Below are 27,118 nucleotides of genomic sequence, written 5' to 3'. Positions count from 1 at the left end.
AACCCAATAATTTTCACATAGTGTATGAGAGAAACTACTACATTCCTATTTCTACAGAGGAAACAAAGACAGGAAGTTAAGTGACTTGCTCCAGGTCACACAGCTCAGAGGAAGAGCTAGCACATGAGTGGTCTTTGGATATAGAGCCCATGTTTTTATGTGCTGGGCTGTGCTGACAGGTAGGCAGTGTGAGAGAAGCCCTACTTCTGCTTACAGTCAGGTGGCATGAATTCCACTCCATGGGTGGTGTTGGTGGGCTTTCTTCTCCATGAGTGGAGGACAACCTGGGGTTGCCCAGGAGCTGAGAGACCCTCAGGGAGAGAGGTGGGTCTTCGGTTGACATAGCCAATTTCTCAAGGAATCAGGCAGATTTGATGCTGGAACTGCCTTGACGTTAACTATCCAGCTGAAATGAACCCTCAGACTGCCATGCCCTTGAAGGCAGAGATGGTGCAATCTCTTTATCACTATATCCAAACCACTGAGCTCAGTACCGGCATATTGATGTTGTATAATTGTTTAGTTATACATTTAATTGTATAAATATTTGTAGAAAGAATGGAGGAATCAAAGGAAAGAAGAAAAAAGGGGCCCAAAAGACAGCATTTCAGTTATGGAAATGGTATGGGACTTTAGGAACCCAATTCTAGAGTCAAAGCTGGTTTTCAACCTAACTTCCCCAGTTTCCAGGTGAGAGAACTTGACCAAGTACCTTGTTCTTCATCTGCAAAAGAAAAAAAAGGGGGGGGTATAATATACCTATATCATAGTTTTTTATGTTGTTTTAAAAAGGGGGTCATGTATGGGCTTAGCATGCTGTCTGGCATATAGAAAACACAAATGTTAGCTGCTATTATTACTATCACATTGTTATTATCATTATACAATTAGAAAATATTACTCAATGGTACTTTATAGCCAGAAGCAAGAGAAAAGCGAATAGCACAGACAACTGGTGGCTCGGAGTCACAACCCAGAGCGAGGGGCCCCCTTGGTGTGTCTTCCTCAACAGCTGCCACTCAGTGCTCTCACGTGTTAGTGAAATTGTTTCACAAGACTTTCTAAACATCACCTTCCCTGAACACATAAGGCATAATTAGACTTTAAGGAAAATTTAGCTCCGTAGTTCTGACCCCTTGGACACATGCCAAGAACTCCAAACACATGGACTAGTCTTTGCTGAGTTTATATGACCCTGGGGACCCATTCACTTCCCCTGCGACACACCTGAAAGGCCACAGTTGCTTTTCAGAATTGTATTACCCTTATTAAGAAGAAAAATCAGTTCAGCTGGGAACGAGTGTGATGCAAGAAGCAGCTTCGTGGCTTTTGAGGCATGTGGTCTCTGTTCTCTCTGACACCTACCAGGCTGCTGGCCCTGGCCCTGGGTGCCCTGTCCTCCAGGCTGGCCAGTGGTCACTCTGATCGTGTTTGTTCTGCAGCTCACTCCATGATAAATTCAACAGTTTCCTTTTTCCATTCACTCACCTTCCCCTGCTCAAAATACACTTAGGCTCCTCAACTGGAGGGCATAATAGAGAGACGAGACTCGCGTCCCACCTTTCCCTCACGTTGGCTGGAGTCCTTCCCACCCAGCCCCATGTCGCTCTGCCCTCCCCACCAAACTTATTCATACTTCCTGTCATTTTTCCCTTTTTTCCTCTCTGTCTTCTTCTCCCTTCATCCTTCTTTCTCTTTCTTCCCTGATTTCTCTCTCTCTTTTCTAGATAGGCCAAGTACAGACCCTGGGAACAACTGTGTTAGTCTCTGGGTATTCCATCATGAGCAAATTCAGGTCCCACCCTTCTGAAATCTGCCGTCTCATGGACATGATATGGATTTACCAAAGAGACGCACAAGTCACTGGTGGTTGGGGTGACAGAGTCTAGAGGGAGCATGGAGGACGCTGCATCTGTAGAGCGTGAGTGGCTAAGCACCTGGTCTGGGAGATCAGAGACGACTGTGCTCAGGAACTAGACTGAGAGCTGCTGTCTGGGGGGTGGAAGGTGAAAGGAGCGACGGGAGGAGGGAATGAGCGTTACTACAAGAACGGGCTGCAGCGTAGGGCCTGGGCGCATTTGAAGAACTGACCAGAGTATGGCAAGTGAGGAGGAGAGTAGAGAAGAAGGTGGTAGTAAGTGGGGAGCTGATCCACAGCCACGGGGCACCCATGTTGACGATTCAATCTTTACCCTCATCCTAAAAGCCTATGGAGACATTAGAGGGTTTTGAGCTAAGATTTAACTTGTGGTTGACATTTTCTGGGCTCCTGTGTTGCTGGAGGGTAAGTGGGTTGGAGGGGGCCAGTGTGGAAGCCAGGTGATTTAGAGAAGGCTGCGCTCCAGAGGGTCTTTCTCCAGCTTCTCTCCTTCAAGCAGCTGGAGGAAGGGCTCTGTCCAGAGACTTAGGCATCCCGGCTCTATCCTCTGTTTTCTCTGTGATGCTGCCAGTCTTTACCTCCTGAATGAAAGCTTCATTACCTATCACTCTCCTCACCACCATCGCCTTCTCTAACCCTTTGCCCCTGCCAAGATCCCCTTCTTTAAATTCTTAAAGTCTGAGAGCCAGTTAACAACAACCTTTGGAGCAGACTTCCTGAATTTGAATCCTGATTTCTATGACTCATTTCTTAGCTGTGCTTTAGTTTCCCATGTATAATACAGTAGTTATACTTCAGACCTCGTAGTATTGAGGCTTGAATGAATAATATGTAAAACATTTAAACAATGCCTGGCACATAGTAAGTACTCAGTAAATGTTACCTACTAAACGATAGCAGATAATGTGATGTGACATCCAGAACATCCATCACGGTGGAGGCTTTCATGTCCCCTTGCTGCCAGGATGGCTGTGCATCCCTCTCTGGGTCTAGCCCTAAGAGGAAAGGAACTGCCTTGCTCAAGGTTTCTGCCCCTTGCCCTGCAGCCCATGCAGAAGCACTGTCAGATGCAGGGCTGCAGTGGCCAGTCCCCCTGCCTCAACAACCCTGAAGTGCGAGCACAGCTTCAGAGCTCCTCGTGGGACTGGTTGAAGCATCTGCGGCAAGCTCACCACTGCTCAACTTCTCTCTCTGCCCAATTCTGCCTCTCCCACTCCACAATAATCCCCCGCATGCAGATCTCCACTCAGAGTCCTTTTCCAGGAAATCTGGCCTACGACAGTTATTGTGATGATGACTATGATTATCAGGCATCATTTCTGTCGCCCATGCAAACCTGCCTGTCTGCCTGGTCCACGGGTAGAATTCCCCAAGGATGATCCTCATTTAGACCTTGTTCCACAGACGTCAGCTCACTTAGTTCAGAAAGATTATCTTCTCTTTTCCACGAACTCTCCATCTTATCCTCAACTCTGCTGAGTGCCCAGAAGAAGCTATTAAATGCCAATGGGTAGAATAAATGGGTAAACAAGGGAGCTGATGGGTACTTGTTTCTTCCTAAACCATTTGGGCTCCCCCAGGCATTAATAAGCCCAGGATATATGGCAGCCAAAACAGCAGAATAACGTCACAGCGTGGCCCTGAGCTGAGTATCCTGGGACCTGGGCTTTAGTCCCCAATGGTGGGGTTTGCTGGCATGTCAAGGAGAGAGAAGTGAAGTTATCCCGAGCTCATCTTAAAGAAGAGGGGCATAAATAAAACACTACAGGTATGTTTCTCTTCATTTGGGAAATTGCTTGTCTCTCTGGGCCTTGGTTTCTTCATCTTTATAATGAGGATGAAAAGTGGTAATGTGAGTGTTAAGTTCAAAGAGAGAGAGCAGTAGTTTTCAAAGCGTAGTGTCTGGGCTGTCAGCATCACCTGTGAACTTGTTAGAAATGCAAGTTCTTGCCCCCTCCCCCCCAGACCTACTACAGAATCACAAACTCAGGTGCATCCAGCAATCTGTGTTTTAATGAGCCTCTGGGAGACTCTCGTGCATGCTCAAGTGTGAGAACCACTGATACAGAGCACTTGGAAAAGACCTGACTCTCAGGAGTTCAATAAGAGTCAGATATCACCATCAGTGTGTGCTAATGGTGCTTTGTAATGTGGCATGCATGTTAGATATAGATTTGAGGAATATGTTATTACTCTTTTTAACCTCTGAATTAGTATATGTTACTTAATGTTTATTATGGCATAAAAGTCAAGAGTCTTTGGAGTGAGACTCACCTGTATTTGCATCTATCTTAGTGGGTGATCTTAAACAAATTGCTTCACCTATCTACAACTCAGTTTCTTCCTGTGTAAAATTGGCATCATAATACAAGTTTAATGAGATCTGGAGTCATTAGCACAGGGCCAGCTCCAAGTGAATGTGCAGGAAACGGTGCACAATTATGTCCAAACCATGCCCTACTTCACAGGTGATCAAGTAATTATCTTGTGCACATTTTAGTGTTTGCTAGTAAAAAGCAGATGGGCAATCCAGTTTCTTGGGTGGAGAGGGAGGTGGACAGGGAAGTCCTCATAAAATGCCACCATCTGTGTCAACCTTCAATGGTTATTTCAAAATCCCACAAAGCCAAACACCTATGACCTCTTCCCCTTTTGAGCTCTTCTGAGGCCCAGCCTCTCTGGCTGCTGGCTCGGGCAGAAGGGCCGACTTCTTGCTGTAGCAGGAAGCCAGTAGTTAGAGAGTGCCAGTAACATTCCTTAGTGCAAAGTTTCAAGAGAAACAACCATTCAGAAGTATTTGGATGTTGTTTATCTTCTTGTTTCATTTTTCATTTTGGGTCCATAAAATCTGTCTTCCATTCATGTCTGTGTTCCTCATCCTGGAGCATCATTCAGCTTGGCATGGCAGGAGGCAGTGCTACATACAGTTGTATGTATAAAACTTATGAATATGCTCATTCATGTGGTAGTCGTGTGCAATCGTTAGGGCTCTGGACTTGACAGATGTGGGTACAATTCCTACCCTGCTATTTGCTGATTGTGTGACCTAGGGCACATTTCTTAACCTAAGTCTCAGTTTGCTCATTTGTGAAATGAGAAAACTCCTTCAGTGTATACTAAGTAGTCAACAAAGGATCTGACGCATAACACTTACTTATCCATTGTTAACTGTAGTATTGGAAATGGTCTTATTAGACTATCCAGTATGGATTTAAAGGGGGGAATATGCAAATTACATAAGTATGCTTGTGTTATACTTTTTAATTTGCCCTGTCCATCTTCAGGTTAAGTTGGAGTTCCAATAACTCCAGCTTCAAGTCTTAAGAGAGCTACATGGATTTAAAAGTTAACCATTACATCAAATGGCTCTGTATGCAATGGTAATGTGTTTTTCACATTTTTCAGATTTAACTCAAGCACCAGGCAGGGGTCTCATTTGCATTCGCTCCATGTTGACCCATTGTCCGTGAGAGACCATCACACCTACCACTGCTGGTGTTGGGCAATGGGAGGATATACTACCACCCTCTGTTCTCTCTCTCTTAAATGTTGAATTTTTATCAGGTGTACAGGAATGCCTTCTATGTCAGAGAGCTGGCAGAAAGTTCCATCAAGCTGTCACCCTGTCTCCTGGACGCCCTGCTTTTGTAGAGCTGGGCTTCATTGTCCTAGCAAGGAGAGGAAGGCTGGGGCTTCCTGGAAGAGCCTGGAAGCTGTTTTCTCTGGAGATGCTCATCCTGAGCTCGTCATGGAGTTGGGATGTGGTGGCAAAATGGGAGTCTCAGTTCATGCAAGGACAGTCTGGACTTCCTTTTCTGAAAGACGTAGTGGCTTGCAAGCCTGTGTCCATCACAGGAAGCTACCGAGGGCTTTCAGAATCAAGCTGATTGCTGTTTTCTCAGGAGAAACTTTGAAAGCTCTTTCTGGGGGCGAATGAACCTGAGGGTCAGTTGAAATACAGTCATGTAAACTAGAGCTTACCCTGTGACTTGCCCTGTGCAAGTCCTTGCAGAGACAAAGATGGAAAAGACACAGTCCTTGCACTGAGAGGGCTCCCAGTTCTCTAGAGACCAATAAGCAGGTAAATATGTGAATGGAATGTGGAGTCTGCAAAAATAGAAACCAATGGAAGTAATTCAGGGGAAAAAAATGATTAATTCTCTAGAGGAGGGGAGTGATACATTAGCAGAGTTCTGAAGAATAAATAGGAGTTTTCCAGTAGCCAGGAGATATGGCCCAGGAGGACATGAGATTGTGGGAGAGCTGCGAGTACTGGGCATGGCCAAGGCTGAGGGGCAGGTGGTGACAAGTGAGAAAGGTAGCTGGGGACGAATTGTGAGGCCCTGATTCTCCCTGTAATATTAGTTTCCTAAAACCTTTCCACTCTCCATACTCCCAGCTCCACTAATTGCATTTTATTCTTAACTCTTTGAATGGATAAGTTGCTGGCTGGATGAATTCCAAAATAATACCAAGTAGCAATTTTTTCAAGTTTTACTGTGTATATTTGTATACATAATATGTATGTAAAATTAAGTGTGGATATGTATTTTCCCATGCTCACTTTTTCACCAGCAGGCTGCTAAGTGCTTTGCATTCACAATTTTATTTATGCTTACGACAATTCTGTGAGGTGTAGGCGATTAGCATCAACTCATTTTGAGATTTAAAACATTGAGAATTGTTGAAGTGAAGCCAGTCATCCAAAGTCACATGGTTGGCAAAGATGGAGGTAGAATTCACACTCAGATGGGTCTTTTCCCAAAGCCTGTTTGAATCCACAAAGGTAGGTCAGGAAACAAGGAAGAAGACAGCAGGTACCCATCTGCTCATTACTTCTTCCCACTCAGCTATTTTTGGAGCATCGAAGTGACCTTGCTACAAGCTGTCTTTTCCGATTGCATGTGAGGTCACATTGACCTCTGGAAAGCCGGTTGGCCAATGGGAGAACAGGGGTGAAGCTTGTGGGACAGAGAAAGGTGATGGATATGCACCAAGCTGCCCCAGCTTGGAGGGGTGAGCACATTACTCCCTTCATCTTCAGAGCCCCAGCAGTAGGTCAGTCCCAGTAGCATTGCTAGATTTAGCAAATACAAATTTTATCTGGCAACCCTTACTTGCCAGGGACCCCTGAGTTCTCCCACTGAAAGTTCTAAACTTTCCAGGGAGTTAATTACACTGGTGAGGCTGAAATCCTGGATTTGAGGTGATTAGGAGACACATCCAATCAGGAATGCATTAAGGAGGGCAAATATTTTAAGCCTCCCGAGCAGCAACTGAAAGGAGCTCTGTTGTCCAGAGCCTATTGCCACCATGAGAAAAAGGTGAGGCCTAGGCTCCCCTTCACAAGACCAGATCGAGTCCAGTCTCACTTCCTATTACTCAGGTCTTTCCCCAGCCTCGAGAAACAGTTAGACCCAAGGCCTGGGCCTGTAGAGGTTGGCAGTGCAGGAGACGAGCCTGCCTCTGCCAGAAATTGCATGAGGCATGTGGGGGCCTAATTCGAGCACCCAACAGACCTTTATTGAGCACTCCCTATGTACCAGGCAGATGCTGGGTATCTGGAATTCAATGGCAAACAAAATAAGGAAGACAGGCACATCGTCACAGCAAACAAATGTATATACATATATGCATATTATATAGGTGTGTGTAAAAATTATATACGCACACATTGCTGCAGATTGGATACCCCACCCCCCAACCTCACTGAAGCTTAATCCCCACTGCAACTATTGAAAGTGGGAAATCTTATTATGCTAATTGAAATGTGGGGCCTTGGAGAGGTGATTAGATTGTAGGACCATGCAGTAGTGAATGGATTAACAATGGTGGTCAGGGGCGTGGTTCTGAGGGCTTTAAAATAAGAGCACATAAGAGGTTAGTCTCTCTCTGCTCCACCACTTTCTGCCATGTGAGACTCCTGGGTCACTGTTGCCCCCACCAAGGCCTTCACCAAATGTGCTCCCTGGACTTTGGACTTCCCAGCACCCAAAACTGTAAGCAATAAACTTCATTTTCTTTATAAATTATCTAGTTCCACATATTTTGTTATAAGCAACAGAAATGGACTAATACACATGCATACGTAAGTAATGAATATTTATATAAAATGAAGGAGAGGATCAAGGTGCTATCACACAGAATAACAGGGAAAGGGACCTACTGCAGATTGCATCATTAAAGATGTCCTCACTGACATTTAAGCAGAAACGAGGAGGCAGTTATGAGAAAAGCAGAAAGATGGACCTTGCAGGCTTCAGGAAACAGCAACCAGGCAGGAACTGCCGATGGGATTATGTCATTGGAACAGGATCCTTCTCCTTGTCTGGTGACAGAGTTTGCCTGCTGAGATCTGACCTGTTGCCCACTGGGCTTTGTAGCACACACCCTGGATGCCCCACCCACACCCCCATCTCTGAGGTCAGTGCAGACAGTCCCGGTTCATGCCACAGATTCTCGTAGCTCTCTGCCTGAGGTCGTTTTCTTGTTTGCAGCTTGGCCCATGCTTGGGGCAGGCTGGAAGCACCCCAGAGCTAATGTCCCTGGAAGCATCCCTCAGCAAGTGTGGGTGAGAGTTGGGAATAAATTTGAGTGTCCTCCCTTTGAAGAGAGAATTATGATGTGTGTTCTACATTGTCTCTCAGCGGGTCCCCTTTGGAATGGAGCTCTGTTGCTCACTGGGATAAGTCACTTCGTGGGCTTTCCTCCCTTCTGTGCCTCACCCCCCTTCTCCTGTGTCTTACTTCCTGGGATCAATTCTCAAATAAACTATGTGCACTCAAGTTTTTATCTTAGGGTCTGCTTTGGGGAAACTCAAGCCCTCTGAACAAATCTTTTATGATTAGGCAAAGATTAACTCAAGCATCCTTCTCCATAATCCCTTCTCACCAGCCCTTTTTCTCTGGCTAGCAAATTTCTGTTCATCATTTAAATGTCACCGAAGCCTTCCCTGCTCTCCCACCTCTACACCCTCTACATTGTTTTTCTAACATCGTCCTCACCAGACTGCATCCGTCCATCCATTCACCTACCCATCCACTAAACAGCTATGCATTAACTGCCTCTCTATGCCAAGCACTCAGATGCTACAATTACCCATTGGTCTTTCTATGCTAGATGGATCTTCTTGAAGTTAGAGTGGATCTTAGGCATCTCTGTGCTTCTAGCTCATACCACAGGGTCCAGGATGGAGTGCATGCTTGATGATTATTGGATCAAATTAAATTGATGAACTTCACCTGTTTGAGGCAGACAGCATCTGTGTAATGATAATGAGGTTCATAATTACACAGGGGAGGATGCATTAGGTATGTGGAATTAATAAATGACTACGTTATCATCAAAATGTGAGCTCCATGTAGACAGTTTCGTTACTTAAACAGCTTGTAAGCCATTAAGCTAGTGACCATGTTTCATTTCCCAATACCAACTTGTATTCTTCAAAACAGAAACAGCCCTCAGCAGGCTCTGCTTTATCTCTCTGTGGGCCACCGAGAATGAATTTCCTGTGTTGCTGCCCCACATTTTCTCTTTAGAACTTTACTGAGCCCTGTGACCTCCTAATTTCACAGTGGTACAGTTGCCATATAAAATATAGGGTTCAACCCTAACTACTGGCAATATCTTCCAAAGAAATAATCATAGAGTTAGTCAGACAGCCAGTCTCTATTCAAACATTGAGCATCTACAGTTTGTCCAACAGTGTGCTAGACACAACATATACAGTAGTAGATAAGACAGATTTAGACTTTGCTTTCTGAACCTTACAGTGAAAGATCTATGTACAAAAATGTTCACTGAAGTATGGTTTGTAATAGTATAACATTATATTTTCCTGTATGGCAAGGATTGGTTACAAGGAATTATAGTACACCCATAGAATGGAATATTCTGCAGCCATTCAAAATGATGGTGTTAATTTTTTCGTGACCCACAAAAATGCTCATAATATAAGCTTAGGAAGAAAAAAAAATCAGGGTGCACAGTGGTATATTAAGTGTCATTCCAAATCTGTGGATAACCAAATATTGATAATACATAATTATGTAGAGTGTTTTTCTCTGAGATATGACATTACAGTTGACATTTTTATAGTTTTCTGTATTTTCCAAGTTTCATTCTTTACAATGAGCATGAACATGTGTTCCTTTCATAATAATCCTTTTAAAAAGAGCTTAGTAGAGCTTAGAGTAGCTTCCTCCACAGCAAAATGTGGCATTTCATTTTCTGATGCCTAAGTGTATAAAGAGAGCTTATTAATTAATGTATTCAGAGTTTGTGTTGTGCTTGGGGAAGTAATTGCTTTTAGCCATCCAAGAACTTTTGGGGAATGAGGAAGCAGACAGGAAACTCTAAAATGGTGAGTGATTTACCTTTAGTTCTTTGGGTGATTACAATCTATAAATATCTAGTTGCCAAAAGCAGTGGGTGTGTGGGAGGAGGCAGGGAGACAAAAACCTAACCCCTGCCTCTCCCGCGCTTCCCCCCTCCCATGCTTCTGACATGTAAACCTGTGGTCTTGGAATTGTGTTGCCCTCATACTGTGCCAGCGGGGCACCTCAAAACCTTGGCAAGATGGGTCATCATATTTTAACACATGTGTACATTTGACTTCTGGTAAAACTGAGGATCCATGTCCTGCCTGTCCATCAGAGTGTGGACATGATAGAGCTCGAAAATGCAGGGTAGCATGCAATACGATTTGCTGTGAGTAAAAGAGAAAGCTAAATTGAAGCTGTTGCCCAAGGAAGATCACCTGTTTACTGGACCATGCATGAAATTCGTCTCATGCACATATGTAAAAAGAGCCCAGCGAGGCCACTGTGCCATTCTACAGTCAAGTGGCAAAACCAAGGGAGGAGCAAGATGACTGTTATGGCATTTATAAGGACTTTATAGTGGGATTGGCTGCTCCAAGGTCTTGCTGGAGAGACAGGAAAGGAGCTGAAGTCCTTAACATTAGCTGGAGCCAGGCAGGGTGTTAAGTCCTTTGCAGAGGTCATCTCTTTCTCTCCTTATGCCCACCCTAAAGAGGGCACCATTACCATGCACATGTACAAATAGCTAGTGTTCTGAACGCTTATGTGACTTGCCCAATTCCTGCTGGCCAGTAAATGTAATCAGGAGTACTTCTAGGTGATCTGTCTCCAGAAGATTCCACTAGTACCCAGAACCTAGCACAGTGTGTGGCAAAAGTAGGTTCACAGTACATAGCACATTGAGTTATGTGCATGGCACATAAATATCCACAGAAGGAAACAATAAACAAACACGTGAAACATGCAAGACCGTGAGAAGGATGGCATGAAAGGAACAGGGTGTCACCTTACCAAGATGCCAAAGAGAAAAAAAAACAAAGAGATTGTCCTTCATTCATTCATCTCCACATTTTGTGAACACCTTCTGTCTTTCTGGCTCTGTGTTGCAGGCTCCAGACAAAGAGGTGACTAAAGACATAGCATTGGTCTGGGGTGTCACTGTTTGAGTAAGGAAGATGGCTTCGTAAGCAATGTTAAGAGTGAAATAATTGCACTCTTATTGCATTAACGAAGAAAGCCAGCTAATTTTGAAAGTCTGTCTTTAATATGAAAAGGCAGGACAAAGAGCTTTGGGAAGGGTGTTGCCCTTCAGAGAGAGCGGGTCTGAGGACGGAGAGGTAGGAAAGGGGACACGAATAGGACTCAACATCCCAGGGGAACTCCTATCTGGAGACCCATCCACTGCATGTCAGTTCCCTACAGGACTGGCAGTTAAACATATTCTGACCCAGAAGCATCTGATGTCACCTTCCCACCGTGATAGGCCTTGTCCCGCCCAGTTCAGAACCTCAGTGGCGGCATCTGAAGTCACAGAAAGAGTCCCAATGTCTGATCTCTGATGGCTGCAGGAGCAGAGCAGTGATTTGAAAGTTTGAGTTGTTCATGACAGGACGGTGCTTTCAAATGAAATTGTTGATCACATTAGAAGGTGCTGGAACCAAGGGCAGGCTCCTGTTCCTGTCGAGAGACCTCATTAATGAGGTACCTTCAGTGAACACACACACTTAGAGCACGGCACAGAGGCAGGCGGCTGAGTGGTGAAAACTATTGCCCGAGGAAGGGCACTTGCTTTCTGCCGGGCACTGTTACATGCTGATTTGCAAATCTCTGTGGTCAGGGTGCAGCATTGTAGTAAGTGGGCAAAGACAAGAGGAGTGGGAGAGTAAGTTTCTGTTTCCTACGTCCTCGCTTTGTGCTTGATGCTGTGCAGGGCTCTATGCTGTTATGCTATTTAACACTCATGGTAACCTGATGAGATGGGTAACATCATCTCAACTTTATAGATAAGGCTATCAGTTCTGATAGGTTAAGGTTGCTCAAGTGATGAGTGGAAGATCAGAATCCAAGTGTCTCTGATGCTCCTGTGTCTGCTCTTCTCTCCTGGCCACCTATTAGTTCTTTCCCTCAGCTCGATATTAGGGCGACTATATGACCCAATTTTCCCAAGACACTTCCAGAATATGCCTGTTGATTAAGGAAAATGAATAATAACATCTACTTTTACTCTCAAAAAGAGTCCCAATTTAGGCAATAAATTATATGGTCTCCCTACCTAATAGTGGTTTGGTTCTTTATTTCTTTTTAACTTTTTGATTGAAAGATATGCATTTATCAAAACCACAGCTTCAAACTGTGGGTACAAATTGTAATTTGGCTGGAAATGTGAATCTGGCATCCCACTATGCAATTGCAATCATCCAGGAAATGTATCCAAATGCACTACATGGAAAGCAGCCAGCCTGGAAGTGACTCTGACCCTCTGTGATTTAGAGCCCTATGAAGGGGACTTTGCCATCTGGTGGGCCAGACTGCTCCCTGGCCAGGATTCCAGATCCATGGTTTCTTGAGTCCAACTCTCAGGCAACGTGGCAGTCTGTGGGCTCTGGGTTGTCCTGTGGCTGTGCATGGCGTCCATCACTTGGAGAGTATTGCTGATGAGAGACACAAGACTTGGTATGATCCCCACAAGAGCTGGTGCATAGAGTTACCATGTGCTTTTGTATAGGCTGTACACTTCAAGAAAACACCCAACCCATGAGGCAAGTGAGGGATGTTTGCACTTTAGTTGCCAGCTAGGGCTCATAGCTCTGCCTGCCAGGCGGTAGAGGTCCATCTTTCTAATTCACACTGTGGTTGGGTAGTGGGTGGTGGTTACAGATTGAACCCTTCCAACTAAGCTACCAGTTGACAATTGTAATTCCCAGAGGGCATGAGAAAAAGCTATTTTACCTGGAATTAGTAGACTAAAGATCCTAACACAGAATGGTTTGGTCTTCAGGGTAAGAAGAGCAAGGGCCCTAAAACTTCCTTTGCATCTGCCCCATGCCTGGCACTACACTGAGTACGCTAGTCTGTTTGCTTGTAAGCTTCTAACCAATGTGTTGGGGTAGTTAGCCCTTTCTCCATTTGTAGATGAGATCATCGAGGCTCAGAGAAATGAAGTAGCTTTCCAGAGTCACACAGCCCAATGGTAGTGTGGCTATATAACCTAGTTAGGTTTCAAATTCAGGCTTGCCTGACTCTAATGTCCATTTTCTCCTCCCCCCAAATGCTGAGCTGCCTCAAATGGGGCTCTCAGAGACTGTGCTCCAGTCCCTCCTGATCCTTAGAGGGACTCAGGTGCAAACGACTGAAATGGTAGAAGCAGGATCGGGACTCAGTTTTTCTGTTCCTGTGTGCCCAAGGCTCCCTTAAGAGCCATCATGCTTTGGCTCTTTTTCTGAAAGAGGGGACCTCCTATAGTCTCCTTCTCCAAGGCCACCCCCTGTGCTTCTCGCCCACCCCTGTCTTGGGTGCTTCTCCCTGTTGCTCAAGCAAAAATACTCCATGCTGGCTGGACCCTTAAGCACACTGTACAGTGAGTGCAGGCTGACCTCCTTCTCTGCCAGAGCAAAAGACGGCCATCAGTGGTACATCCTCCCAGGAGGCCCCAGGCTCATGAGCCACCTCCTAGGAGGAACTTTGGGAAAGCAAAAGTCACCTCCCTGCCACCCTCCATCTTGCAGCTGCGGGCTGTGCTCAGTGATGACCGGTCATCAGGACACCCAGCTGGGGGGAATCTGCCCAGGTGTTTCAGGCTCTGGGTGGGGAGCTGCACTCATGCTGGGGATTGGGAGTCATTGTTGCCAAATCTCTTAAAGAACACTTGCCTCTGTCCCCACAGGTGACCAGATTATTGGAAGCAGGCTTCTGCTTGTAGGTGGTCAAGGAGTGGGAGGGGCAAAGAGGGGCAGATCCACCTCAGCCCAGCTTGGGAAGCATCTGCCAACTGCCTTAGGATGAACCCATGCCACGATCTAGCTGTCATAGGCTCTGGTGGCCCTTTGGGAAATACACTTCTATGCCCAAACCTATTTTATCCTAACATTCTTCCTATTCCTCCCTACTTGTTACCCTCATCTTATCCATTCCCCAACTCCATGTGCATGGTTGAAAAGAAAAGAAAATATTTACAGTTGGCATGCATGTAAATTTCCCCACATCACTGATGTAAAGTTGTAACCACACTGCCAAAGGGCTGTGTCTCAGTGGCGCAGACCTTGTCCACTTCCACCCCAGGGACAAAGTAAGGGAGCCGACCAAGCAGTCACTGGACCTTCCTTCTAAGCCTTCTCTTTTCTGAGGAGGACACACATCTCCCACCCCAGTCCCCAGTCACCCTCTGACATTGTGGGTCCCTTTTGATCACTTGCTCTTTGCTCACCAAATTTCTGTGTTTTCTGCTATTTCCTCCGTTCAACTCACAGGTACCTGTGCAGTGGGCCAGACACTGTGGATACAGAGGGGAATTAGATGTGGTCCCTCCTTTAGGAGCTTACAGCCCAGTGGAAGATGCAAAGGAAAGAGATTTTTGAGAAGGAAAAGAGAGAGAGAGACAGAGAAGGAGTGGGACAGAGAAGGAAAGAGGAGGAGATGGCAGTAGAGGAGAAGAATCGCAGTAGAGTGAGGGATGACTGGGTAGTGATGGGAGTGAGTTTGGGGGCAAAGCAGAAGATGTCAACTCCAGGGATCTGGGGGAAGGCTTCCCAGGGGAGGTGGTTTTGGAGGCTGATGGAGAAGAAACCAGCTATTGACACATGCTCTGGGTCAACCCTGAGTGAATCACATCATGTATGTCACCTCTCTTGACCCGATTTGACCTCATGGAGTAGTCACTATCGTCTCTGATCTAAAGAGAAATATAAGGCTCAACCAGGCTCGACTTTCCCACAGTCAGCCAGGAGAGAGAGTCCGGAACTGATGCAGGTGCGGGAGCCAGGGACTTCACCTTCTTGCAGGCTCTGCATCGTCTTGTTTTCTGTTTCATTGTTTTGGAGGTCAGTGACAAAGCACAAAGAACCTGGCCTTAGCAATAAGGAAGGCTGAGTTTAAATCCCATTGCTTCCTGTTGCTAGTCCTTAGACTCTCTGAGCCTGTTTCCAATTACTAGAAGGATAAGTTTGAGTAGGTTTACTTGCCCTTCTGAACCTGTCTTCATGATGGGCATTTGATATTGGCAGGGTAGAATCAGATGTGTAATTGCCTGGCATAGTAATAGCCAGTGAAAGATGGCTCCCCTTCCTCGCTCCATGCAACCTACAGACCTACTGTCCTGTAGCACAGTGGTTAAGACTGGAAGCTGGAGTCAGACAATGTCAGTTCAAATCTCGTCTCTGCTATTGCTGTGTGACTGTGGGCAGTTACTTTACTTCTCTGTACTTCAGTTCCTTCATCTGGAAAATGAGGATGAACTAGTACCTACCTCCTAGAGGTCATGATGAAGATCAAATGAGCTGTCATTTGTAGGGCACCTCAAACCCTGTCTGGCACACAGGAAGCTCAATGCAGGTGGGGTTGACTGAACCAACCTACACGCTTCACCACATTGCCCCACGTGCTTCTTAACCCAGTGTCTCTGCAGTGAGCTCAGAGTAGTCTGAGTAAAGTGTTTGAATAGTCACCTTTGCTGGGAAAACTCAGTGAATGTAGCAATGGCTGTGCCCCAGGGAACAGGGAGGTTGAGCATCTCCAAGCGTCAAGAGCTTCAGACCCTGCTAAGGGGTACGGGGGCCTATTTTCTCTTCTTGCATCTCTGATTCACGGAAGACTGTATTAGGCATGCCCCAGTCTACAGGATCTCATATACTAACTCATGAACAGTGATGTCAGCTTCAACTAGGAAAAGAGAAGTGGCTTGTTACGATGCCATAACTGAGCAAATTAGAGGAAGGAAGCCTTTATAGAGCAGTGGATCTTGGCACTGGCTGCGCATCAGAATTCCCCAAGGAACTTATAGAATATATACTAATCATCAGATCCCATCCCCCCGATATTCTGAGCATCATGGGGGCTTTCTCATCTAAATCACACAGATGGTACCATTAAGGATGATTTATGTCAGTGGTTCTCAACTTAAGCTGTGTAGAATCCTCTAGAAGGTTTGATAATACTCAGATGGTAGGGCCCCACCCAAGAGTTTCCAGTTCCGTGGGTCTGGGGTGGGGCCTGAAAGTCTGAATTTCAGTAAGTCCCCGGGTGATGTTGATGCTGCTGGTTCTGCCACTGCACGTTGAGAGTGCTGATCTATATAACGAGTAAAATAAAATAATAAGATAAAAGACACCATCTACCAAGTCTCCCCTTGCTACTGAGATTCTCAGCACCTTTGTGCTCTAGGGAGTGTCGTGTGTGAGTCAACAGCTTTGCAGTGACAAACAAGCTAAAGAAGAAAAGTGACTGATTCTTAGAGCATAGTAGGTGAGAGCATAGGATATTCTTTGCTGCCTTTGATGGTCACATGGCGTAGCCCACACGGTGGGATTTGAATTTTCTCTTCTTCTCACAATTGACACAACAGAGTTGTTGAGCAGGCAAATGACAGTGTGGTCTGAGAAAAGTGTTTCTGACCCTGTGTCTGAACCTCAACATGGGAGTTTGTCCTGTCATGAGAAAAGCAGATGTATGGCTCTAGTGTAGTGCACTAGATTTTGTGATAACAGTTATCTCTGCTAGTCTGAGTGTCTCTGTGCGTCTGTGAAGATGAGAAAATAAACTGGCAATTCTTTGGAAGAACAAAATTTAACCTCACTGTTTCCTCCGGGTGATCTCGTGGTACATTCAAAAGCTCATGCTGCTAATTCTTTTCCATTCTTTGACCGCATTAATGGTCTGTGGTTTCCGTGAGCTGTTTAAAAGTGAAAACAACTTTTGGAAGAGATGTACAGAATCCTGTTTTAAAACTGATCTCAGAAACAGTCAAGCTAGTGATAGGAAGCATTTTCATCATTTCACCATTTTTCATCAAACTGAGAATAGAGTCAGCTTTCATTCTTTTGGAGAGACTTCTTCAAATAGACTTTCTTTGGTTCAGCTAAAGGATCAGTCAGTGAGACCTAGAAATCTTAGAGCTGGAGAAACCAGAGATCATCAAGTCTAAATTTCCATTTTAAAAATAATGAAACTGAGGCACAGAGAGATTAACTTACCCCAATCACATGAAACATTTGAGAAAAAGTAACTTGACCCCAGGAGGTTCCTTTCCTTTTCCTTTTCTAGTCTCTCCCCCCACGCGCCCACACACGCCCACATACATGCCTGCCGCTGTAATGCATGCCCCTCATTTGCTGCATATTTGCAAAAACAGAGTGCACGAATGTGGTCTTATCCCAGTGGTTCAGTGGTTGGAACTCATGTTCTCATCTCCATGGGTTAGGTGTATAATTTTACTTTTAATGATATATTTATTTTACCAATATCTGTTGCCTCTTTAGAATGCAAGCTCCAAGATGACAGAGGCAGAGTAGCTTGTTCACCTTTATATTTTCAGCATCTCTCCTGGTGTCTGACCCATTGGAGGCACTTATTAAATAGCCCTGTAATGCTGGAATGAATGGGTCAATGAAGTAACAGAGAGGCTGAGAGTCAAAATCCTTTTTATTGAAAATTCATTCCATCTTCCGCAAATGTTTATTGAGTCCATGCTATTTGCTAGGCACCTGGGAGAAATGAGGATGAATGAGAGACTGGTCCTGCACTCACCTTGGGAGTTGGAGAGTGGAGAATACAGATTTTCTATAAATGTGAGGGAAAGCACTTTTCTGCTTAAATATAGAATGCTGACCATTACATACTTTAAAAAATATCATTGAGGATCTTGTAAGGACCTCTCATTGCCTGAGTGACTTGTTGGAGAACTAAGAGGCTGCCAATAGATGTGTACTGAATTTGTGTTTTCCACCCCTTATCACTTATATAATAATAAGTTATCACATAAGCTTATATACAATACTTATATAGCATACTGATTTCATTATGTTATTGTTAATATAACTCAAATTATTATTAATTAAGCATTATATTCATACATTATTAATTAAATATGTATTTAGTACTAATTATGTAATATATGTCTAATATGAATACATACAGATACTAATTATACATTATTTTAATTATATATAATGTAATACTTTTGTATTATATGCTTATATATAGAATATTTATATGTTATATATCATAATTAATTAAATCTCTGCTTTATTCCAACTCTAAAGGATTTGAAGGCTGCAAAATTATACTGGGGTGCTGCCCCAACACACATTTCTCATGCATCCATTCAATAAGTTTTACCAAACACTTGCTAGGTGCCCGGCTCTGCACTGAGCACCAGGGTACAGAGCCCATGGAGACACCATCCCTGTCCACAGTGAGCTTACAGGATGAGTCAGTCAGCAGCCAAGAAAGCTGTGATGCCACCATCCTGGAGGAGGAACCACAGGTCTGCAGGGGCACAAAAGAGGGCAACTGAGCCTATCTGGGATGCTGGAAAGGGCTTCTGGAAGAAAAGAGGCCTGAGGAAGGATGGTTCTGATTTGAAGAAGAAAAAGGAAAGAAGGGCATGACTGAGAGGGGACAGACATGTGAGAAAACTGGCACTATGCTAGAATAATAGTGCTGTGGTTTGAATGTCCCCCCAAAGTCATGTTGGAACTTAATCCCCTATACAGTGGTGTAAGGTGGGGCCTTTCAGAGGTGATTGGATCATGAGGACTGTGCCCTCACAAATGGATTGATCCATTCATGGAGTAATGGGTTGGAGGTTTAATGGGTTGTCATGGGCGTGGTTCTGATGGCTTTTTAAGAAGTGCAAGTGAGCAGGTTAGCTCTTTTGCTCATGTCATGCTTGCCATGTGATACCCTGGTCACCATGGGATCCTGAGGAGAGTTCCCACCCAGAGGAAGGCCCTCATCAGATGCACATCCCAGGCTGAGGACTTCCAGCCTCTAAAACTATAGGAAATAAGTTTTATTTTCTTGTAAATTACCCTATTTTAGGTATTCCCCTATAAGCAACAGAAATGGACTGACACAAAGAGAATAAGACATTCAGGAGCTAATAGCAGGATAGTGGATGCGCTACTGCTGTGATATGATAATAATCTAAGGGAAATAGTAATAGTAGTCTTAGCAGTATAGGTAGCAAATATTTATTGAGCACTCCCTGTTCTCAGCTCTTTGATGGATGATATCGTCTAACCCCACGACAACCCTCGTCTGTATATATTTAAGATGAGTGAACAGAGGCGTCTGTGTGTCGCTCAGCTGGCGAATGCAGCAGCCAGGAGTAAAGCCGACCCAGCTCTTACTCTGGTGGCCGCAGACCAGGCACCTCACCTCTGTTGGCCTTGGCTTCTTCCTCCTTCTGAGAGTGCCATGAGGTGAGGGCTGCACAGCTCCAGGCTTGTGGCTAATGCGGATCCATGGTGGCTCAAGTTCTAAATGATGTTAGGAAGTAGATACTGGAAAAATGGAGGAAAATGTATTAACAAGGCATAGTGGGTCAGATCACAGAGGGCTGGCCTTGTGTGATAAACTGAAGGGTGTGCACTTTATTCTGAAAGCCATGATAGGCATTGGGAAGTTTGGAAACAAATAGTGAAATGCTTAGTGTTGTGTTTGAGAAAAATCACTCTGATGCCAGGAGGATGCTTGGTAACAGCCAAGCCAGTTAGAAGGGCATGGCCATAATCCAAGGAGGTGATATAATACCCCAGACTAAGAAGGGACAGTGACAGGTGTTGAGGAGAAAGAAGTAATGTGTGTGCTGACTAGTTGGATGTGGGGGCATCCAGGAGGATGCCCAGATTCCTGGAGTTAGTGGGAGTGAATGGTGCAGTCAGATCCACTGAAGCAGGGCGTGCTGTAAGAGGAGGATTCTTGCTTTATTTGTGTCCCTTCCAAAATCACATGTGCAATCACATTGCAATCAGATATGCAAGCCCAGGGCACAGTGGGCAGCTTGGCACTGGAGTTTAAGACATGCCTACTGTTTCTGACACTCTGGAATCTCTAGCACAGAGTGGCCAGTACACTGAACATTTGAAAAACAGTTGAATGAGTAAATGTCATGTTTGCATAGGACAGAGGGCAGAAGGGACTACAGGGATATTGGAAATAATTCTAATTTTTCATCCCAGTACTGACAAGGTTAACTCAAGCCCTATCAATATGGATCTGTAACCATGGCATATCTCAGACCAGTGAATTTTAGAGAATTTGTTGCTGATATTTACACTCACTAGGAAGTATAGTCCACTTTTTGTTCTTTAAATTCTTGTAAAAAAAAAAATTAAACAAATATCAAAGCTATTCTCACAACAGAGAACTATAGCCTGTCTAGAGTCTTAGGTTCATGCCCATGTTCTGAAATGTTGACCTCCAACCAAGCGTGCCAATAGCATGTCTATTTTAGGTAACAACTTAAAAGCCTGCTTAGCTTAAAATGTCAAAATAAGTAGACAGCTTGGCACAATAGAAAATGGCAATAACTGGCAGTGAGGAGACCTTACTTTGAATCCCAGATCTGCCTCTGAAAAACTGGGTGAACTTAACCTTTCTGGGTCTCCCTTTTGTCATCTATAAAATAATGATGGGGAGGGAGTAATTAGATGATCTTCCAAACTTGACATTCTATGATTCTCTCAGTGTTGCCTTTAATTGAAACTGGTGATAAGATAACATTTCCATAAACTGACATTTCCACCAACATGAAGACATGTAAATAAGATGATAGGCAGAAATTAATATTACAGATGACTTGGGTGAACAATTTCCCTCCTTTAAATGGCAGATGGAACCATGGAAAGAGACAGGGCTTAGTTTTAGCATGCATCTGAATTACCAGCAAATTGGGTTTTTTACTCGAAGGTTTCTGAATGCTCATGATTACAGTGTTATGTCCAAAAACTTAAATTTCAACCATATTGAAAAAGAATATGGAAAATCACCCACTCCTGACTACATTTGTGATTTCACTTGGACCATTTAATATTTAAAACTTGTGTTGACCTTTTCATTATATGCCTGGACATCTCAGCCCTGGATATAATAAGCCTGTAAGGGGGAAAAATAATTGAGATTTATTGAGTACCTATTAAGTACTAGCATTTTGTGCCAGGCCCTTGACCTGTGTCCCATATACCTCATTTGACACCTCCCTGTAGCAGATGCTGTCAGCACACCATGTCTTCTCTGCACTCAACTCAACCTGCTGAAGGTTGTTTGCCAAGGGCTCTCTCTGGCTGTAGGAGCACACTTGGCCCATGACGACAAGCCGGATAAACACAAGAGTTACTGCTGCAGAAGCAGCCCTCAATCAATATCAGAAGGAAATTTGTTGGATAAATACTCCAGCCTCCTCACCCTCCAATCAGGACAACTCTGAGAGTATTTTACACCTGCACATGGAATTCCCCAGAGGGACTGAGCTCCAGTTGCCCACGGTGGATGTGGGCTTGATAACACATCCTTTGTTGGCCGCCTGCTTTTTCTGTCTTAATACCATGCTATTTACTGAGATCATCTTCCAAATAAAATACTTACGTTCAAATCCTTGTCTCAGGATTCCTTCTGGGGAATCCAAACTAAAACACCCCCCAAAATCCCTATGCAGTAAGGCAGCATTATTACCAATTCAATTATTGCCACGTTAACTCAATGTGGTTAAATAATAGTTAAGTCTTGGTGCTAAGATTTGTCTGACTCTCACTGACTTTCCTTTATACCAGTGGTTCTCAACCAAAAGAGGTTTTGTCCCCCTGGGAACATTTTGGAATGTCTGAACACATTTTTAGTTACCACAACTAAGAGGATTGCTACTGACAATCAGTACGTAAAGACCAGAGATGCTTCTAAACATCTTACAGTGCACAGGTCAGCCTCCTACAACAAAGACTAACCCAACCTAAAAAATATGTCATGCCAAAATTGAGAAATCCTGCTCTGCACCCAGCAAGACTGGTTGTTAGATGGTGGTCTCGTGTGTGACTTGTTATTATATTTCACTTCCAGGGCCAAGCTGTGGCTCAGTTGTGTTCCACCATCCCCAATGTGACTGTCTTTGGAACAGCTTCTACTTTCAAGCATGAAGCAATCAAAGATTCTGTGACCCACCTCTTTGACAGAAATGCAGACTACGTGCAAGAAGTAAAAAGGTGAGTACTTGCTCTGAAGAGCACCATGTTGGCCCTTGCTCTTCTCTCAAAGAACAGTAGCATTCGTTTAAAGGAGGGCTCATGAAAATAACAGTGATAATAGCAAACATATATTGGGAGCTTAGTATTACTAGCTCTGTGCCAAATACATCATCTATATTAGCTCATTTAATCCTCCTAAAAATCCTATTATTATCCCCAAGGAACAAATAAGTTAAGTAACTTGCAAAGCTAATGTATTAAAGTTATACGAACTACTATTATGCTGCCTTAACACATAGAAGTTTATTTCTCATTCATTCACATAACAGCCCAAGGTGGATGTTTGGTGGATAATCTTCTGTGAGGAGATTTAGGGACCCAGGCTCTTCTCATCTTATGGTTCCACTATTGTCTTCGATCTTACAGTCCTTTGCTTCTAAGTGGCAGATGGGGAAAGAGCACTTGAGGGCCATGAATAGAAGGTTTTTATGGGCCAGCCCCAGAAGGAACATACATCCCACTCACATTCTATTTCTAGTGCTCAGGTTTTTGGCCACACCTTACTGAAAGCAAACTGGGAAATATTGTCTAGCTGTGTACCCAAGCAGGTCTGGCACAGGTGGTAAGTGATGGAGCCTGGATTCAAACCAGGCTTTCCAACTTTGGAGCCCCTGCTTCTGCTGTACGGACAGCACCTCTATGAAGAGTGGAGCATGAGCAGAAGGAACCCTTAGGAAGAAGGGGGTTGGGGGCCAGTGCTCTAGAAAGGGAACATGTTCACTCATATTGAGGAATGGATGTGCCTCAGAGGCTGAGAGAACTGCAAGGAAGCTTAATGGCGTGCAAGTGCAAGGTTGACTGGTTATCTGATCTAATTACAAATATTGGCAAAGGGACACCTGAGGGGAAAGGAAAGAAGGGACATGACATGAGGCTAGCAGAGACAGGTTTCAGATGTACAAAAAGATGTTGCACCGGGCTAGAAAATGTGGACTCCAACCTTGGAGTGACCAAGAGCCACCAAAGGACTAAAGTGGTGACATGATCAGATCTGGGTGTTGAACAATCACCAGTGGTGTGTAGAGAATGAATGGGAGTGGGGAGGCTGGAGGCTGGGAGATCCATTGCTGGCTGTTGCAGTCACCTGGGGAATGTTGTTTTATAACCTGATCCATATTCTACCTGTGGCCTGGGGCTATGAGTATCAGCACAGGGATCAGATGGAAAACCCAGCTGCCACCAGGGTTGCCAATGATTTGTGTGTCTCACAGCTCCCGAGTGGATTCAGAGCTGGCCCACAGCCACTGCTGCAGTATTTTCCTGTTCCAGCACTGAATTGTAAGGTACAAAGGGATTAAATTTCCCAGCCAGCATTGTAATAAAGAAGCAATTTTCTCCAAATCTCAGCTTAAGGTGGAAAAGTAGAAGACTAAAGGATGGGAGAGCTGGTTGTTTGAGGTGATAGATTGAGAGCACATTTGGTGAAAACTGGGAAGTTTCTTGGAAAGAAGAGTCTTCTGATGGTCTGAATATTGAGATTTGTTTTTAAATGTTAAATGTAGAGATTTGTGTGTAATTTAAAGTTGTCCCCATATTTCTAGCAGGATATAAAAGGAGAGCTTTAAAGCTAAATATTAGAAGTTCACACTCTGTTTCTCTGATGTCTAGAGCCTGCGGGCTGATTTTGAAGACTTCCAATTGCCTAGTTTTATACTTCTCAGATAGTTCTTCCCACTTTTAACTTGAGTCTCTCAAGCTGTGGTCTGGAAAATGAACTATCATGGTTCCTTTTGTAATCTTTTACTTATTTTATTTTTTAATTGACACAATAATTGTACGGATTTATAGGGTACATAGTAATATTTTGATACATGTGATGCATCAAATCAGGCTAATTTGCATATCATCACTGCAAACATTTATCATCTCTTTATGATGAGAATGTTTGAACTCCTCTCTTTTAGCCATTTGAAAATATATAATAAATTATTGTTAATTACAGACACCTAGCACTACTATCAAACACTGTAACTTATTCTTCCTATCTAGAGAATAATCTTTTCTTTCACCCCCTTAAATGATTTTTTTCAAGCATTCTTTCATTTATTCCCACTGCTTAACAAATATGTACTGAGTGTCTGTGATGGTCCAGGGATTGTACTAGGGCCAGAGATCCAGCAATAACCACCTTGGGAGTCACTGTCCTCACAGAGCTTAGAGTCTAGTTGGGGGAGAGGGGACAAAAAGTAAAACTATAAAGAGAATTAATTGATTTACACTTTTGTATGTGCTCTGGTGGAGAAATGCAAGATACTAGTGAGTATATACACATGGGAAAATCAGAAATGTCATCAAAGAGAGAGATTTTGGCTGAGAGTTGAAGGATGAGAAGTTGGCCAGAGGAAGATCATTTCCGACTAGGGACTCAGGGGCGCAGGGTGTGGGCCAAGGAAGGTGAGGAGCTTAGGGGGTGGAACAGTCATCTCTCTGACGTCAGCAGAGCAGATGGCAACAGCATCTGAGACCCAACTTACCTACACACACCTTTGAATATAACTTCCAACAGTTCATTATGTTTTTAAGTAGAGACCCTTAGGATTAGGCTAACAATGACTGGAAAGCTGCAAGCATGTTTAAGTCCTCTGCTCCAGTAACACTACCCTCAGGAAATAATCCAGAAGAAGATAAAAGCTACAGGTACAAAGCTGCCTGTTGTAGAGCCAAGCACCGCTTCATTGTTCATGCTCAGCATATGTTGACAGGGTGGATTATAGCATTGTGTGTAACAGTGAAAATTCAGAACCAGCCTTCACTATCAACAGAAGGGAAGCAGTTCAGTAGATTATGCTACACCCACATGCTTGAGTGTTACACGGCCCCTAAAAAAATGATAATTATGAAGACTGTCACAAAATGAAAAAATGCCCATGGTGGCATATTGAGTGAAAAAAGCGGAATACCAGATCCATCTACACTGTGATCACAGTTTGTACAAATTCTCAGTGCATATGGACATAAAATAACAGGAAAGGGAAAAATATCCAACCGCTGACATGCAACAGGAGTGGAATGCAAAGGGTTTTCTCTTTACTTTTTGATCACAGATACTGTTACACTATTATGTATGTAATGAGATAGGAAAAAAATAATAAAATGTCTTGAAGTACAAACTCTTTTATAAACCAGTCAGTCGGTAAGCCTCTTTTGAACATGTTCTCAGCCTTGAGCCAGGTGTTATAAAGGGAATGGAGAAGTCATATTTATGATGCAAACCCCTAACCTTTACATCAGCTGCCTTCTCTCTGTTTGGGAGGAGAGAAATGACAAGTGAAAACAAGCAAAAGCGTTAGCAAGCTTGAATCTTGTGCACCTGACCACTTGGGCTTCAGAAATAAAGATCAGAGAGAGCACCCCAAGAAGGATAGCCCCTAAGGTGGCCCTGGAAGGGTGAGAACGATTTCAGCAGGCAGAAGGAAGTGTAGAGGGCCGCAGGCAAGGGGGGGCCTGGACAGGCAGGGCAGGCAATAGCAACAGTGCTTGCTGGTCTCTTCCCGCTCTACTAAGCATTCCATTAGACCATTTCTGTGTACCTCAGACAATTCTGCAAGGCGAAATGCTCTCGTTTTACAGATAAGGAACGTGAATCTTAGGACCAGATGTGGCCTCAGAGGTATGTGATTCTATGAATTTTCTATCCCGCAAAACTCCTCTTGGTTTACAAGAGGACCGGAGAAAACATTGGGGCACAAAGGGTATGCTCAGTAGGTTGATGGCGGTGATAATTTCACAGGTGTGAACCTATGTCACAACTCATCCCATTGTTCACTTTAAATAGGTGCAGTTTATTGTATGTCATATCTCAATAAAGCTGTTAAAAAAAATGCATTTCAAAAATCAAACATTTTTAAACTTCATTTGGTGGGAAATGGGTGCATAGTATTATTTCAGACTTTGTTTTCATTCATTCATTCATTCATTCATTCAGGTATTACTGATACCTACAAATGGGCTACAGAGACACAATGGTGAGCAAGATAAGCATATCCCCCTGACCAGAAATGTCCAAACCAGGAAAGACAGATCATTAAATGAGCAGCTACAAGACAGTGGGGTTAGCACCTGACAGGGAAGTACAGGGCGCTGGAGGAGCACAGGGGAGCAATGTCTAAATGGAAGCCCAAAGAACATGTAGAAGCTTGCTTTGGGGCCTTACACAGTTTATGAAGTAGAGGAGGGAACCAAGGCGCAGCATGGTTAAGTAAGTGTCACCCATTTACACGTGGAGGGACCCAACCCCAGATGGTTCTGGTTCCAGAACCTGTGATCTTTCTTCTACCCACACTCACTCTCACAGAGCCAGCCCCTGAGCCAGAGAGGAAGCCAGGCTGCCCGTATGAAAGCAGGTGGCAGCGTGAGATGCTGGGATGGCAGGAGAGGGCTAGGTCAGCACTACAGACATTTGGGGCAGGATCATCTGTTGTTGGCAGCTGTCCTGTGCATCCCTGGCTCAACTGGTGAGATGCTGGTACTCCGCTCTTCCCCTCCAAGTCATGACAATACAAAATGTCTACAGACATTGCCTACCCTGGGAGGGGTTGGGTATGAGCAAAGCTGCTCCTGGTTAAGAATCACTGGGCTAGATTGATGAGGCTCTTAAAAGCCCTTCAATGGGGTTTAAACTGGATTATGTCAGAAATGCAGAGTTCTGTACAGATTTGAAGCAGTTAAGCACTGGTATGAAAGGT

At 44.2% G+C, this 27,118-nt stretch overlaps 1 protein-coding gene across 1 annotated transcript in view; it reads left to right on the top strand.

Moving 5' to 3' along the window:
* The window catches only part of VAT1L (vesicle amine transport 1 like), a 149,450-nt gene that overhangs the window by 43,341 nt on the left and 78,991 nt on the right, over positions 1 to 27,118 (top strand). The window contains exon 4 of the mRNA XM_063109123.1: positions 22,249 to 22,391. Within this exon, the coding sequence (XP_062965193.1) occupies positions 22,249 to 22,391 (143 nt within the window). The remainder of the gene's footprint in view (positions 1 to 22,248; positions 22,392 to 27,118) is intronic.

The sequence above is a fragment of the Cynocephalus volans genome, chromosome 10 (genome assembly GCF_027409185.1).
Source record: "Cynocephalus volans isolate mCynVol1 chromosome 10, mCynVol1.pri, whole genome shotgun sequence".
NCBI classification, from domain to species: Eukaryota; Metazoa; Chordata; class Mammalia; order Dermoptera; family Cynocephalidae; genus Cynocephalus; species Cynocephalus volans.
Note: the sequence above shows the minus strand (reverse complement) of the source record. Positions and strands in the feature narration are given on the sequence as shown.